Raw genomic sequence first — 16,825 nt, forward strand, 5'->3', positions numbered from 1 at the left:
CCCTATTAAAGTGTCACGTTGTCTGATCTGGTGTCATGTTGTCTTGTTGTGTCGCGTTATCACGTTATAGTGTGTGTGAAAGAGCGGGACATATTATGTGAACACCTGTGGTTGGGTGGGCTTTCGGTGTCCAAAACATGTTTGCTCACTAAGTCAAACAGTTTCCATCCAATCTTCACCAAACTTGCTGACAATGTTTGTGGGTATAATATAATAAAGTTTGATAACCAGCCAAATCGCCTCAGGCACTCTTGGATAATGGCCCTTGAATTACTAGAAAAACTGTGAATTTAGCCTTGTCCGCTTTCTAAGTCGAACAGTTTTCATCCAATCTTCACCAAACTTGCTGGCAATGTTTGTGGGCGTAATATCTCAGCCAAGTTCAATAACCACCCAAATCGCCCAAGGCACTCTTGGATTGTGGCCCTTGAATTACTCCAAAAACTGCGAATTTAGCCTTGTCCACTCTCTAAGTCGAACAGTTTTCATCCGACGGGCGTATTTTGTGACAGTCTGGCACTCTTGTTATGCAAATAAAATTGTAAACTTTTGTTTATTGAATGTATTTTATTATTCCCAACTGTGAAGTTGAATGGTTAATATAGATGTCTTTTTATGCCCCCGGCATCTACTGATGCGGGAGGCATATAGTGATTGTCCTGTCCATCCGTTTGTCAGTCCGTTCGTACGAGGTTAACCAAATGGGACCGTTTCTCTAGCATCAATACCCCTACTAGAATGACTTGATACTAATGCAGATGTAACCTGTGACCATTCCTCATCTTCAGACATCACCTGACCTCAGTTTGACCTTGACCTTGACCTCTTTTTGGACTTAGGTTGCTTTATATGGGCCATCTCTTGGTTAACCAAATGGGACCGTTTCGTCTAGCATCAATACCGCTTACAAGAATGAATTGATATTAATACAGATGTAACCTGTGACCATTCCTCATCTTCAAACATCACCTGACCTCAGTTTGACCTTGACCTTGACCTCATTTTGGACTTAGGTTGCTTTATATGGGCCATCTCTTTGTTAACCAAATGGGACCTTTTCGTCTAGCATCAATACTGCTTACAAGAATGAATTGACACTAATACAGATGTAACCTGTGACCATTCCTCATCTTCAAACATCACCTGACCTCAGTTTGACCTTGACCTCGTTTTGGACTTAGGTTGCTTTGTATTGACAAGGATGCCACCGGGGGCATCAAGCGTTTATTGAACACAGCTCCTTGTTTAAACCTTTGTCTGTCCTTCAATCTGTATGCCAACCTACCCCACCACTCCCACAGTCTCACTCTCTTCCTCACACCAAGCCCCTCACCCCCCATCTACTCGGAATAAAGTATTTTTAATCAGGTTGAAAACCTGTTTATTAGATTGGCCATGGTGCTGATGGGCAGATGGATATTGAAATGATTTTAATACGCCTGTGTCTGAAAGAGCAGGACGTATAATGTGAACACACGTTGCGGGCAGCGGTCAGGCGGTAGGCGTCCAAAGCATGTACGCTCTCTTAAGTTGAAAAGTTTTCATCCGATCTTCACCAAACTTGATGACAGTGTTTTCAGGCATAATATCTCGGCCAAGTTCAATAATTAGCCAAATCGCCACAGGCACTCTTGGAATTTGGCCCTTGAATTACTGAAAAAAACTGCGAATTTAGCCTTGTCAGCTCTCTAAGTCAAACAGTTTTCATCCAATCTTCACCAAACTTGCTTACAATGTTTGTGGGCATAATATCTCGGCCAAGTTCGATTACCATCCAAATCGCCCCAGGCACTCTTGGATTATGGTCCTTAGATTAGGCCAAGTTCAATGACAGGCGTATTTTGTGACATTCTGGTGCCCTTGTTTTTCTATGGGTACCGTATTGTAAGATCAATGTTGGGATTGTTTGTATATATAAAGTTATAAAGTTAAAGCTAGCGCTAAAAATTGTAATACATTTAAATGGCTTCTACTCTTGAACCGCTTAATAGATTTTCATCAAACTTGGTCAGTTTTATCATTATAAAACCCTTTGTTGTTTTTGGTTAAGGTAGTTCTGCACGTTTGATAAACCGGAAGTGATGGCTTAACATCATTTATCTGGAAAACGTAGAATAAAGCCTGGATTCAGTGTACGGAAATGAAAATTATTTTATGAATTAATGGCGTTTAACCCGTGGATAATTGTATTACAATGGCACTATTTCTATATTTCTAAAGTAAAAATATTATATTAAAACATATGACACGTTAAATAATTCAAAATTATGTCTAAAAATTAGCGTGAAATGTCCAGGTCACTTTAATCATCGTCGGATATCTCAAAAATAGCACACGGACCTATAAATTTTATTTCACCATATTGTAGGCCATTTATTACATGTATTACATATATTTATTTACAACTGTGAGAAGTTTCATCAAAATCTACATTGTAGAAAAATTTCTATTCACAAAAATGTTATGAAAGTTATGATTTTCCCATAGACTTCCATTATGAAATATTGTGTGAGGTCCACATTTTTCACATCAGTCTAGCAAAAAATCAAGGACAAGACCCTATCTTTTTTATTTGCTGAATTTTCTAGGTATATTCTGAAGTTTTGAAAAATCAGAGTTTAATCAAATTCTACTTTGTAGAAAAAATTTCGATCCAAACCTGCAGAACTACCTTAAATGCAGAACTAAACCTTTTGTTAGCTCCACTGTTTGGCGAATAGGGGGGCTATTCTACTCGCCACGGCGTCGGCATGACCTTTCTTGGTTTAAGTTTTTCGGCAACCTTTGTTTTTCTGTCATATCTTTGTTACTATTGCTTATATCTTACTGTAACTTCACATAAACATTGTCCAGCATACAAAGTATGTGCAGGGACTGGGCCCTAATACCCAAGGTCAAGGTCACAAAGGTGTTATACTTAGGTTATTTTTAAGGTTAAAGTTTTTCGGCAACCTTTCTTTTTCTGTCATATCTTTGTTACTATTGCTTATATCTTACTGTAAGTTCACATAAACATTTTCAAGTATACAAAGTATGTAGACTACAAATAGAAATATCTTTTAGTACAACTTTTCTCATAAAGCGCATGGTCTGTAGCATTCTGGTAATGTCCTCTATTAAATCTTTGCAAATGGGACTTAAAAAAAAGTAATATTTTTCAATTACTTTTCCCCTTGAACTGCTTGGCAGATTTTCATTATACTAGATCTGTAGCATCATTCTGTAAGGTCTATGCACAAATTTGTTTAAATAGGGGCATTTGACCTACTTTACCGTTTATAATTCAAACTTTAGTTCAAAATTATAGCCCATTTTCAACTTAGAAAATTTTGGTAAAGCTAGTATTATGGGGATTGGTTTCCAATACATGAACTACACATTGGTAAATGGAGGTAAAGGTTTATATAAGATATGATTTCTTTTTCAGAATATCAAGAAGATAGTGATATATGCAAAGAATAAAGGTGAAACTGGATTCCCGAGACTAAAGTTAGTTTAACAAATTTATACCGAACATCTGTAATAATTATGTCTCCCACACCACTGTGGTAGGAGATATATTAACTCCTGTCTGTGTGTCCGTGTGTTGGTCACAAATCTTGTCCGTGCTGTTAGTCGAACATTTTTCATCCAATCTTCGCCAAATTTGAACAAAATGTGTTTGCCAATAAGTCCTCGGCCAAGTTCATTAACTAGCCAAATCGGCCCGGGCACTTTGGAATTATGGCCCTTGAATTACCAAAAATACTGATGCCGGTGATACTTGTCTTGGTGCATGGTTGACTCAGATACATAATGGAGAAGAAATGCCAATGTAGATGATAAGGCAGTTGTGGGAGACATCGCTTTTCTCAAAAGCAGCTCTAGTTCTATTATAATAATTATATTCACAAATTTTTTTTAGCTCACCTAAGCACAAATATTGCGATCGCTCACAGTCCGAACACACTTCCCTTTAAACAACATCTAAACCACCAGGCCAATTTTGATGAAATCTCACAGGGATGTTCCTTGGATGGTCTTCTTTAAAAGTGTTCAAAGAATTGAATTTCATACAGAACTCTGGTTGCCATGGCAACGGAAAGGAAAAACTTTAAAAATCTTCTTGTCCAAAAACACAGGTCCTACGGCTTTAATATTTTGTGAGTAGCATCGTCTAGTGGTCCTCTAACAAGACTTTTCAAATTATCCCCCTAGGGTCAAATATGGCCCGGCTCTGGGGGTCACATGGTTTACATAGACTGATATAGGGAAAACATTGGAAATCTTATTGTCCAAAACCACAGAGCCTAGGCTTTGATATTTGGTATGCAGAATCATCTAGTGGTCATCTAGGAAGATTGTTCAAATTATTCCCCTAGGGTCAAATATGGCCCCGCCCTGGGGGTCACATGGTTTATATAGACTTATAGATGGGGAAAAACTTTGAAAATCTTCTTGTCCAAAACCACAGAGCCTAGGGCTTTGATATTTGATATGAAACATTATCTAGTGAACCTCTGCCAAGATTGTTCAAATCATCCCATTAGGGTCAAATATGGCCCCGCCCTGGGGGTCATGGTTTATACTGACTTATATAGGGAAAAACTTTGAAAATCTTCTTGTCCAAAATCACAGGGCCTAGGGCTTTGATATTTGGTATGTAGCATCATCCTGTGGTCCTCTACCAAGATTGTTCGGGTCAAATATGGCTCCACCCTGGGGGTCACAGGGTTTATATAAACTTATATAGGAAAAACTTTGAAAATCTTCTTGTACAAAACCACATAGCCTAGGGCTTTGATATTTAGTATGTACTACTGTATAGTAGTCCTTTACCAAGATTGTTCAAATTATCCCCTTGGGGTTAAAACTCGCCCCGTCTCGGGGGTCACATGGTGTAAATAGACTTGTATAGGGAAAAACCATTAAAAAAGTTCTTGTCTTAAACTATAATGTCCAGAGCTCAGATAAGGCCAGAGTTTTTTAGCTCACCTGAGCCAAAGGCTCATGGTGAGCTTTTGTGACCGCTCAATGTCTGCCGTCAGCCGTGCGTCGTCAGTTGTGCGTCCGTCAACATTTTCTAAAAAAATCTTCTTCTTGAAAACCACTGGGCAGAATTACACCAAACTTCACAGGAATGATTCTTGGGTGGACCCCTTTCAAAATTGTTCAAAGAATTTAATTCCATGCAGAACTCTGGTTGCCATGGCAACCGAAAGGAAAACCTTTAAAAATCTTCTTGTCCAAAACCGCAAGGCGTAGAGCTTTGATATTTGGCATGTGACATCATCTTGTGGTTCAATATCAAGATTGTTCACAAGTTTTACATAGACTTATTTAGGAAAAAACTTTAAAAATCTTCTTGTCTAAAACGACATGACCTAGGCCTTTGATATTTTGTATGTTGCATTGCCTTGTGGTCCTCTACCACAATTTTTCTAATTATGCCCCTTGAGTGAAAAGAGGCCCCGCACCGGAGGTAACAAATTTTAAATAGACTTACATCTATAGTAAAAAAACTTTAAAAATCTTCTTGTCTAAAACCACATGACCTAGGCCTTTGATATTTTGTATCTTGCCTTTCCTAGTGTTTCTCTACCAAAATTGTTCAAATTATGTCTCTAGGGTGAAAAGAGGCCCTGCCCTGGGGGTACCAAGTTTAACAGACTTATATAGGAAAAAACTTTAAAAATCTTCTTGCCTGAAACTGCAAGGCCTAGGCTTTTGATATTAAGTATGTTGGCTTGCCTAGTGTTTCTCTACCAAAATTGTTCAAATTATGTCCCTAGGGTGAAAAATCTTCCTGTCCAAAACCGCAAGGCGTAGAGCTTTGATATTTGGCATGTGACATCATCTTGTGGTCCTCTATCAAGATTTTTCAAATTATGCCCCTGGGGTGAAAAGGGGCCCTGCCCCAGGGGTCACAAATTTTACATAGACTTATTTAGGAAAAAACTTTAAAAATCTTCTTGCCTGAAACTGAAAGGCATAGGCTTTTGATATTAAGTATGTTGCCTTTCCTAGTGTTTCTCTACCAAAATTGTTCAAATTATGTCCCTAGGGTGAAAGGAGGCCCTGCCCTGGGGGTACCAAGTTTAACATAGACTTATATAGGAAAAAAATTAAAGATCTTCTTGTCTGAAAGTTCAAGGCCTAGACATTTGATATTTGGTTTGTAACAATGCCTGGTGGATCTCTAACAAGTTTGTTCAAATTATGCCCCTGGGGTGATAAGAGGCCCCGCCCTGGGGGTCACTTGTTATGATTATGAGTTATATAGGAAAAAAAAACTTCAAAAGTTATCAGGTCATATTTCCTAGACTGTTTAATTATAGTTACCTGATGACCCAAGTGATTTAGGGATCACTTGACTGTGACCTTGACCTACTTTCTTGTTTTTTTAAATACAGCCTTAATTTTTGGATGACATGGACAGTTTTGCACACCAGTCTTTAAACTGTCTTTCAGTGACCATGAATGTGACCTACTGACCTACTTTCGAATATTTTAGTGTCAGTTTTCTGTTTGAAACATGTGGCTCATATCACTCAGGTGAGCAAGTCATGTTCATCATGACCCTCTTGTTATCCCCCGACGAAAGTCGGAGGGATATAGTTTTGGCGTTGTCCGTCCGTCCATCCGAGCTCACATCTGCACACTTAGGTGGCTATAGGAACAATAGGTAACTGTACATTTCTTTGATGTCATTCATTCCGTAAGGCTTTTATGTGGCTATTTTTCTCTTACGTGCCTAAAAGAACAATAGAGAGAACAAAAGAGTAGCCACATAAGTATCCATATGTAGGAACGTCCTTCCGTCCGTCTTTCCGTCCTTCCGTCTTTCCGTCCATCCGTCCGTCCGTCCGGAGCCATATCTAGGAAATGGTTGGGAATATTTATTTAAAACTTCATATAATTGTTTACCACTATGAGTTCTGGTGGCCCGTCAAGTTTCAGTCAGATTGCCCAAGTAACACCAGAGTTATGGCCCTTAGAAGTTTCTAGTGTTAACTATATAGGGTACTATAGATCTATAGATATGGCAATTTCTGCATCATAACTTTTGATATATTTGACCTTGAACTATGAAACTTTAACAGAATTTAGAGCACTATAATGTGGTTGTGCACACACAATATTATACGGTTTTCTTTTGTAACTTCAGAGTTATTGCCCTTTAATTGTCGAAAAATCCACATATTTGTACATAACAAACTTACCATTTGGCAGAATTTCATTAAATTTCTTTCATTCTTTTCTGTGAACATTTATTATAAACATGTGAAGTTGCGCACCCACACCTGGTCACCCACTTGCCTTGGTCACACCCCCCCCCCCCCCCCCCCCCACCAAAAAAAGAATTTTTTTTTTTTTCATTTCTTATTTTAGATTTTTTTTCAAACCTTCCAAGTTGTACCATTCCCCCACCTCACTTCTCCACCCAGTCATGCCCACCACCGATCATGCATCCTCTGCCCCCCCCCCCCCCCCCCCCCCCCCCCGCCCACAAACTCCCCCTTTTACCCTTTTTTTTTTTTTTTTTTTTTTTTTCATTTTTAATTTTCAATCAATATTTATAATCAACATGTGAAGTTTTGTTTCCTCTCCCATTCCCCTGCACCCCCACCCCTTAAAAAAATAAATATATACATATATCTATATCGTAAAATTATAAAATGACATCACACGCTCGCTTAGTTTTTCTTAAATTTTAATATAAAAGTCACAAACTAGTTTCGCCGTGAATGGCTCACCAGTGTGTCTAAATATATAACAATAAGAGAATATAGATATATATATTTCCATTCCTTTTTTTTTTTTTTTAAAGGTCCATTACTAAGGGAAAGTGAGTTGGCAATTTTTTTCATAGCCAGTGCATAGACTTCTGCAAGACACTAAATAATGAAGATTGGCAGGTCAAAATTTACAGAAGGTCTTTGGAACTCAAAGATATGTATGTGTATTACGTTGAAATTTCAATGAATCGACAGAATGACCCCCCAGGTCTTTTTAACTTTCTTCATACTTCATAGAAAAATAATTGTACATATACTGAGATTTATTTCGAATTTCTACATACCAACTTTCATTTTCCAATAAAATGAAATAGTTTCTGTGCTTTTTAAAAGAAATTAAAATGTTCAGTTTCCTTAGTATTGGACCTTTAAATGTTCAAACCTTCAACATGTTAAGTTGTGACTGCACAAACCTTGCCCTCAGCCATGTTCAAGGTATCTTACCTGTGTTCTCTTAAGGACATCTGTTCTTTTAAGTTCAAATGTTAAACAGCAACACCTGGTGCCAAACCACTCAAAGACAATATTTCGTTCCAGTTAAACTTCAAGCTCACATTTCAATTAACTGCATTTAATTTTAAAACCTAAGCTTATTACAGTAAGCATATCCCATTCAAAATAAATTCTTTAGTCAGGATCAAAGTATCATACATTTATTATGTACTCTTTAATTAAACATTTGTTTTCTGTTAAATTGATTTTGACTAATGAAATTATTTGCTTCTTATTAACATCCTTAACTTTTTGCCAGATATATTTTTTTGCCATTCCTCACCACAAACCCTTTCGGCGGGGGATACCAATTCATCGAATTTGCTTGTTTATTTTTTTGTTACCCTGATTCTGGGCAGAAAAATGTTGACAGAAGGAGGGGGGAAAAAACAAAAAAAATGGCAGTATTAAAAACAACAGACGATAAGAGATCACTTCAAATGTGTTGCCTGAAAGGGTTTTTAACAGTACTTTAATACGCATTTAACCTGTAATACAAAGAAAATTACCATTCTGTGTTTAATTTTTAGCTCGACTATACGAAGTATAAGGAGAGCTATCCTACTCGACCTGGCGTCGGTGTCGGCGTCTTTCCGCGTCCCCACCTTGGTTAAAGTTTTTTTACACTTTCTCTTTTTTCAACTTATCTCTGTAATTACTTGATGGATTTGATTCAAACTGGAAATACTTATTACTCATCATCATCCAGCACCAATATTTCATGAATTATCCCCACTTTTCACTTAGATTTTCAGGTTAAAGTTTTGATGCACTTTCACTCTATCTCTGTTATTACTGAATGGATTTGATTCAAACTTAAAATAGTTGTTCAACATCATCACCCACATCATGTGACACAAGGTGCATAACTCTGGCACCATTTTTAGCTCGACTATTCATAGAATAGTGAGCTATTGCACTCGCCCATGCGTCGGCGTCGGCGTCGGCGTCTGCGTCCGCGTCCCGATTTTGGTTAAGGTTTTGTATGTAAGCTGGTATCTCAGTAACCACTTGTGGGAATGGATTGAAACTTCACACACTTATTCACTGTGACAAACTGACTTACATTGCACAGGTTCCATAACTCTATTTTGCTTTTTTACAAAATTATGCCCCTTTTTCGACTTAGAAATTTTTGGTTAAGGTTTTGTATGTAAGCTGGTAACTCAGTAACCACTTGTGGGAATGGATTGAAACTTCACACTCTTATTCACTGTGATGAACGATCTACAATTGCACAGGTTCCATAACTCTATTTTGCTTTTTTACAAAATTATGCCCCTTTTTCGACTTAGAAATTTTTGGTTATAGGTTTTGTATGTAAGCTGGTATCTCAGTACTTACTAATGGGAATGGATTGAAACTTCACATACTTGTTCACTATCATGATCTGACATGCACTAAGCAAGTCCCATAACTCTACTCTCTTTTTTTTTCAAAATTATGCCCCTTTTTCGACTTAGCAGTTTTTGGTTAAATTTTTGTATGTAATCTGATATCTCAGTATCCACTAATTAGAATGGATTGAAACTTCACACACTTGTTCACTGTCATGATCTAACATGCACTGTGAAGGTCCCATAACTCTACTTGGCATTTTTACAAAATTATGCCCCTTTGACTTAGCAGTTTTTTGTGAAGTTTTTGTATGTAAGCTGGTATCTCTGTATCCACAAATTGGAAAGGATTGAAACTTCACACACTTGTTCACTGTCATGATATGACATGCAGTACAGAGGTTCAATACCTCTACTTTGCATTTTACAAAATTATGCCCCTTTTTCAACTTTTGTATTCATTCAATTGACAAGGCTGTTGAATAGTCGAGCGTTGCTGTCCTCCGACAGCTCTTGTTTCATGAATTATTCCCCCTTTTTACTTAGAATTTCAGGTTAAAGTTTTGGTGCACTTTCACTCTACCTCTGTTATTATTACTGAATGGATTTGATTCAAACTTAAACAATTGTTCAACATCATTACCCTTATCATATGACACAAGGTGCATAACTCTGGGACAAATTTTTCATGAATTTTTTCCCCTTTTTACTTAGAATTTTAGGTTAAAGTTTTGATGCACATTCACTCTGTCTCTGTTATTACTGAATGAATTTGATTCAAACTTAAAATAGTTGTTCAACATCATCACCCACACCATACGACGCAAGGTGCATAACTCTGGCACCAATTTTTAGCTCACCTGAGCCAAAGGCTCATGGTGAGGTGTTGTGACCGCTCAATGTCCGGCATCCGTCGTGTGTCGTCCGTCGTCCGTCAACATTTCCTAAAAAATCTTCTTGAAAACCACTGGGCAGAATTACACCAAACTTCACAGGAATGATCCTTGGGTGGCCCCCTTTCAAAATTTCAAAAAACTTTAAAAATCTTCTTCTCAAAAACCAGAAGCCCTAGAGCTTAGATATTTGGTTTGAAGCATTGCCTAGTGGACCTCTACCAATTTTGTTCAAATCATGACCCCGGGGTCCAAATTGACCCCGCCCCAGGGGTCACTTGATTTTACATAAGAAAATCTTAAAAAATCTTCTTCTCCAAAACCAGAAGCCCTAGAGGTTAGATATTTGACATGTAGCATTGCCTAGTGGACCTCTACTAAAATTGTTCAAATCATGGCCCCGGGGTCAATATTGACCCCGCCCCAGGGGTCACTTGATTTTACATAGGAAAATCTTCAAAAAATTTCTAAAAATAAACCAGAAGGCCTGGAGCTTAGATATTTCACATGTAGCATGGCCTAGTGGAACTCTACAAAATTTATTCAAATCATGACCCCCCCTGGGTCAAAATTGAACCCCGCCCCAGGGGACACTTGATTTTACATAGGAAAATCTTCAAAAATTTTCTAAAAATAAACCAGAAGGCCTAGAGCTTAGATATTTCACTTGTAGCATTGCCTAGTGGACCTCTACAAAATTTATTCAAATCATGTCCCCCGGGTCAAAATTGATCCCGCCCCAGGGTTCACTTGATTTTACATAGGAAAATCTTAAATTTTTTTCTAAAAGTAAACCAGAAGGCCTAGATCTTAGATATTTGACTTGTAGCATTGCCTAGTAGACTTCTACAAAATTTATCCAAATCATGACCCCCGGGGTCAAATTGACCCCGCCTCATGGGGTTACTTGATTGTACATAGAAAAATCTTCAAAATTTTCTAAAAATGAACCAGAAGGCCTAGAGCTTAGATATTTGACATGTAGCATTGCTTAGTGGACCTCTACAAAATTTGTTCAAATCTTGACCCCCAGGGTCAAATTGGCCCAGCTCAAGGGGTTACTTGATTGTACATAGAGAAATCTTCATAAATTTGCCAAAAAACCCCAGAAGGCCTAGATCTTAGATATTTGATATGTAACATTGCCTAGTAGACTTCTACAAATTTGTTCAAATCATGACCCCCGGGGTAAAATTGGCCCCACCCCAGGGGTTACTTGATTGTACATCTGAAAATCTTCGAAAAAATTTCTAAAAATCATCAGTTTGACATTTGAAACATGTAGCTCATATTACTCAGGTGAGCGATCCAGGGTCATCATGACCCTCTTGTTCCCCTTCATAATAGGGGCCTTTAACAGGCCCCTTCCCTCAGATAGTGTCTTTTAAATCATGCAGTTTTCCCAAAAAATTGACCTTACATCAGGTTTTTTTATTCTCCTTTGCCCAAATACCAAGCTATTTTTGCCCCAAATCACAGGCCTTGGCCCCTTCCCCTCCTGGTAAAAAAAAACAAAACCCAAAAGCTGAAACAGACGACTCCTTTGTTTGGCAGCACTTTCTTGCTCCTATACCTTATCCCCATGTCATATATAACTCCCAAAGGCATGTCAGATTCACATTCAATGTTGTCATTGTTGTTTACGTTGGGTAAATCTTCAAATATTTTTTCTAGCATTTTGACTTTGAGACACCGTTACTGACCGTAACCGTTTCGTTATCTAAATGTGGCCAAAGTTTTTCTAGCTTTCAAAGTTTCATCTTCTTGGCCTTTACAAAATTTGTTGTGCCCCCCATGAGTGGTGGGGGGCATATAGATTTGGTCTTGTCCGTCCATGCGTCCGTCCGTCCGAGCCCACGAATGAACATTTGGTAACGGTAAATTCTATTCATTCCGTAGTGTTTATTGGGTACTTTTTGTAGCATATTGGGTACTTTTTAACAAAAGAAATACCCAATAAAGGTCCATCTGTAGGAACTTCTGCGCATCCGTCCGTGCGTGCATCCGTCTGAAGTTCGTGACACTCCTAACTCGAAAAGTATTTGATATAGATTCATGAAACCTTGCATGAGTCTTTATCATGATATGATATGAACTTGCACACCTCCTATTTTTCGTCTGGCTCCGCCCCCTATTTTCAGAGTTATGGCCCCTGAAATAGTCAAAAATGCACATTTTTACCTTGTGACACACCTAGCTCAAAAAGTATTTGATATAGATTCATGAAACCTTGCATGAGTCTTAATCATGATATGAACTTGCGCACCTCCTATTTTTTTACATGGTTCGCACAGGCCATGAAAAGTCCTTGAATTCGATGCCTACTCCTTGAAAACTACTTGAATTTTGTAACAGTCAGAAACTACTTGAAAACTACTTGAATTTAGGAAAAAACGTACAAAAGATGGCAAATAGTCTTTAAATTTGTTGGGTGCAAAGTGAAAACGGACATACATTACTAACGGACCAAAATAAACTAAAAAACGACGGAAAAAAACCAACGGTTACTGCCATTAGGGCCTGCCACGGAGTCGGCGATAGTACGGTACGGTACTGTACTTTACGGGGTTTATGCTCTTTCAAGTAATTTTCACACTGTAATTTATCCGCGATACGTTGAAGGTCATTTTTCCATTTTTCTTGTGTTACATTGTTTAATTTTGTCCTAAATTGGATTTAAATTGGTTATTTCCTGTCTCAGCAACAGTGACATTGCGCCCATTTTAGTCCTTGAAAATGGAGGAAAACTACTTGAAAACTCCTTGAAAACTATTTGAGTTTTTTTTTTGGGAAGGTCTATATGAACCATGTTTTTATCTGGCTCTGCCCACCATTTTCAGAGTTTTGGTAAATAGTAAAAAATGCTCATTTTCACCTTGTAACATGCCTAGCTCAAAAAGTATTTGATATAGATTCATGAAACCTTGCATGAGTCTTTATCATGATATGAACTTGTGCACCTTCAATTTTTCGTCTGGCTTCGCCCCCTATTTTCAGAGTTATGGCCCCTGAAATAGTCAAAAATGCACATTTTTACCTTGTGACACGCCTAGCTCAAAAAGTATTTGATATACGTTCATGAAACCTTGCATGAGTCTTAATCATGATATGAACTTGCGCACCTCCTATTTTTCGTCTGGCTCTGCCCCTATTTTCAGAGTAGGCCCCTGAAATAGTCAAAATTGCACATTTTCACCTTGTGACATGCCTAGCTCAAAAGTATTTGAAATAGATTCATGAAACCTTGCATGAGTCTTAATCATGATATGAACTTGTGCACCTCCTATTTTTCATTTGGATCCATCCCCTATTTTTAGAGTTATGGCCACTGAAATGGTCAAAAATGTATGTTTTCACCTTGTGATGCACCTAGCTCAAAAAGTATTTAATATAAATGGTTGAAAACTTGCATAAGCCTTTATCATGATATAAACTTGCACACCTCTAATATTTTGGCTGGCTTCACTCCCAATTTTTAAAGTTATGGTCCCTGAAATAGTAAAAAAATGCAGTTTTTCACCTAATTATATGCCTAGTCCAGTAAGTATTAGATGTAAATTCAGGAAATTTGCTGGAGTCTTTAACATGATGTGACCTTGCACACTTAGCATTCTTCTTAAGAATCTTAGCTCTTATTACAGAGTTATGGCCCTTGAAATAGCCAAAATAATGGTTTTTTTGTTTGTGATGCTCATAGTTCAAAAAGTATAAGGCCTAGAATAATGAATCCTTTTCATAAAATATTTGTTGAGGCTATACCACATTAAGACTGCAAACATTTGAATTATTGCCCCTTATTTGTGACAAATGTACCAGTGGGGGACACACCCTGTGTCCTACAGACACATTCTAGTTTGGCTGGCTCCACCCCCTGTTTTTAAAGTTATGGCCCCTGAAATAGTAAAAAAAATGCACTTTTTCACCTAATTATGTGCCTAGCTCAAAAAGTATTAGATGTAAATTCAGGAAACCTTGCAGGAGTCTTTAGTGTGATGTGACATGGCACACTTGGCATTCTTCTTGAGAATCTTAGCTCTTATTACAGAGTTATGGCCCTTGAAATAGCCAAAATAGTGGATTTTTTTTTGTGATGCTCATAGCTCAAAAAGTATAGAATAATGAATCCTTTTCATAAAATGTTTGTTGAGGCTATACCCCATTAAGATTGCAAACATTTGAATTATTGCCCCTTATCTGTGACAAATTTACCAGTGGGGGGCACACCCTGTGTCCTATAGACACATTCTAGTTTTCAATTATTCTTCATGAATTTTGGTCAGAATGATTGCCTTGATGAAACCTAGGTCAAGTTTGAATATGGGTCATCTGGGGTCAAAAAGTAGGTCATTAGTTCAAATCAAAGAAAAACTTTGTGTATGCGATAGGGGCTATATTTTTCAATTGATCTTCATGAAATTAAGTCAGAATGATTGCCTTGATGAAATCTAGGTCAAGTTTGAATATGGGTCACCTTGGGTCAAAAATTAGGTCACTAGGTAAAATCAAAGAAAAACCATGTGTATGCGATAGAGGCTGTATTTTTCAATTGATCTTTATGAAATTTGGTCAGAATGATTGCCTTGATAAAATCTAGGTTGAGATAGATTATTGGTCATCTGGGGTCAAAAAGTAGGTCACTAGGTCAAATCAAAGAAAAACCTTGTGTATGCAATAGAGGCTGTATTTTTCAATTGATCTTCATGAAATTTAGTCAGAATGATTGCATTGATGAAATCTAGGTCAAATTTGAATATGGGTCATCTGGGGTCAAAAAGTAGGTCACTAGGTCAAATCAAAGGAAAACCTTGTGTATGCGATAGAGGCTGTTTTTTTTAGCTCACCTGAGCATGAAGCACTCAAAGGTGAGCTTTTGTGATCGCCCTGTGTTCGACGTCCGTCTGTCGGTCGTCCGTCCTTCGTCCGTCCGTCGTCGCGAACAATTTGACTGTTATCACTCTAGAGGTCACATTTTTGGCCCAATCCTAATGAAACTTGGTCAGAATGTTACTCTCAATAAAATCTTGGATGAGTTTGATAATGGGTCATCTGGGGTCAAAAACTAGGTCACCAGGTCAAATCAAAGGAAAAGCTTGTTAACACTCCAGAGGTCACAATTTTGGTCCAATCCTAATGAAACTTGGTCAGAATGTTACCCTCAATAAAATCTTGGACGTGTTCGATGTTGGGTCATCTGGGTTCAAAAACTAGGTCACCAGGCCAAATCAAAGGAAAAGCTTGTTAACACTCTAGAGGTCACAATTTTGACCCAATCTTAATGAAACTTGGTCAGAGTGTTACCCTCAATAAAATCTTGGACAAGTTTGATATTGGGTCATCTGGGTTCAAAAACTAGGTCATCATGTCAAATCAAAGGAAAAGCTTGATAACACTCTAGAGGTCACAATTTTGGCCCAATCTTAATGAAACTTGGTCAGAATGTTACCCCCAATAAAATCTTGGACAAGTTTGATATTGGATAATGTTGGGTCAAAAACTAGGTTACCAGGTCAAATCAAAGGAAAAGCTTGTTAACACTGTAGAGGCCACATTTAAGACTCTATCTTCATGAAACTTGGTCAGAATGTTAATATTGATGATCTCAAGGTCCAGTTTGAATCAGGGTCATGTAGGATCAGAAACTAGGTCACCAGGTCAAATCAAAGGAAAAGCTAGTTATCACTGTAGAGGCCACATTTATGACCATATCTTAATGAAACTTGGTCAGAATGTTAATCTTGATGATCTATAGGTCACTTTCAAATTTGGGTCATGTGGGGTCAATAACTAGGTCAATGGGTCAAATGGAAGGAAAAGCTTGATAACACTCTAGAGATCACAATTTTAGCCCAATCTTAATGAAACTTGGTCAGAATGTTACCCTCAATAAAATCTTGGATGCATTTGATATTGGGTCATCTGGGGTCAAAAATTAGGTCACCAGGTCAAATCAAAGGAAAAGCTTGTTAACACGGTAGAGGCCACATTTATGACTCTATCTTCATGAAACTTAGTCAGAACGTTAATCTTGATGGTCTTTACGTCAAGTTCGTATCTGGATCATGTGGGGTCAGAAACTAGGTCACTGGGTCAAATCAAAGGAAAAGCTATTTAACACTTTAGAGGCCACATTTATGACCATATCTTAATGAAACTTGGTCAGAATGTTAATCTTGATGATCTTTAGGTCAATAGATCAGGTGAGCAATACAGGGCATGCATGGCCCTCTTGTTTCAATTGCTCTTCCTGAAAGTAAGTCAGAATGATTCCATTGATGAAATCTAGGTAGAATTTGAATATGAGTCAAAAAGTAGGTCACTAGGTTAA

The 16,825-nt window shown here is 37.8% G+C and overlaps 1 protein-coding gene across 1 annotated transcript in view; it reads left to right on the top strand.

The window, feature by feature from the left end:
- Nucleotides 1–16,825, top strand: part of LOC123533207 (TBCC domain-containing protein 1-like) — a 320,801-nt gene that overhangs the window by 465 nt on the left and 303,511 nt on the right. Inside the window, exons 2-3 of the mRNA XM_053520503.1 lie at nucleotides 1,389–1,460; nucleotides 3,428–3,489. Coding sequence (XP_053376478.1) covers nucleotides 1,389–1,460; nucleotides 3,428–3,489 — 134 coding nt within the window. The remainder of the gene's footprint in view (nucleotides 1–1,388; nucleotides 1,461–3,427; nucleotides 3,490–16,825) is intronic.

This window comes from Mercenaria mercenaria, chromosome 12 (genome assembly GCF_021730395.1).
Source record: "Mercenaria mercenaria strain notata chromosome 12, MADL_Memer_1, whole genome shotgun sequence".
NCBI classification, from domain to species: Eukaryota; Metazoa; Mollusca; class Bivalvia; order Venerida; family Veneridae; genus Mercenaria; species Mercenaria mercenaria.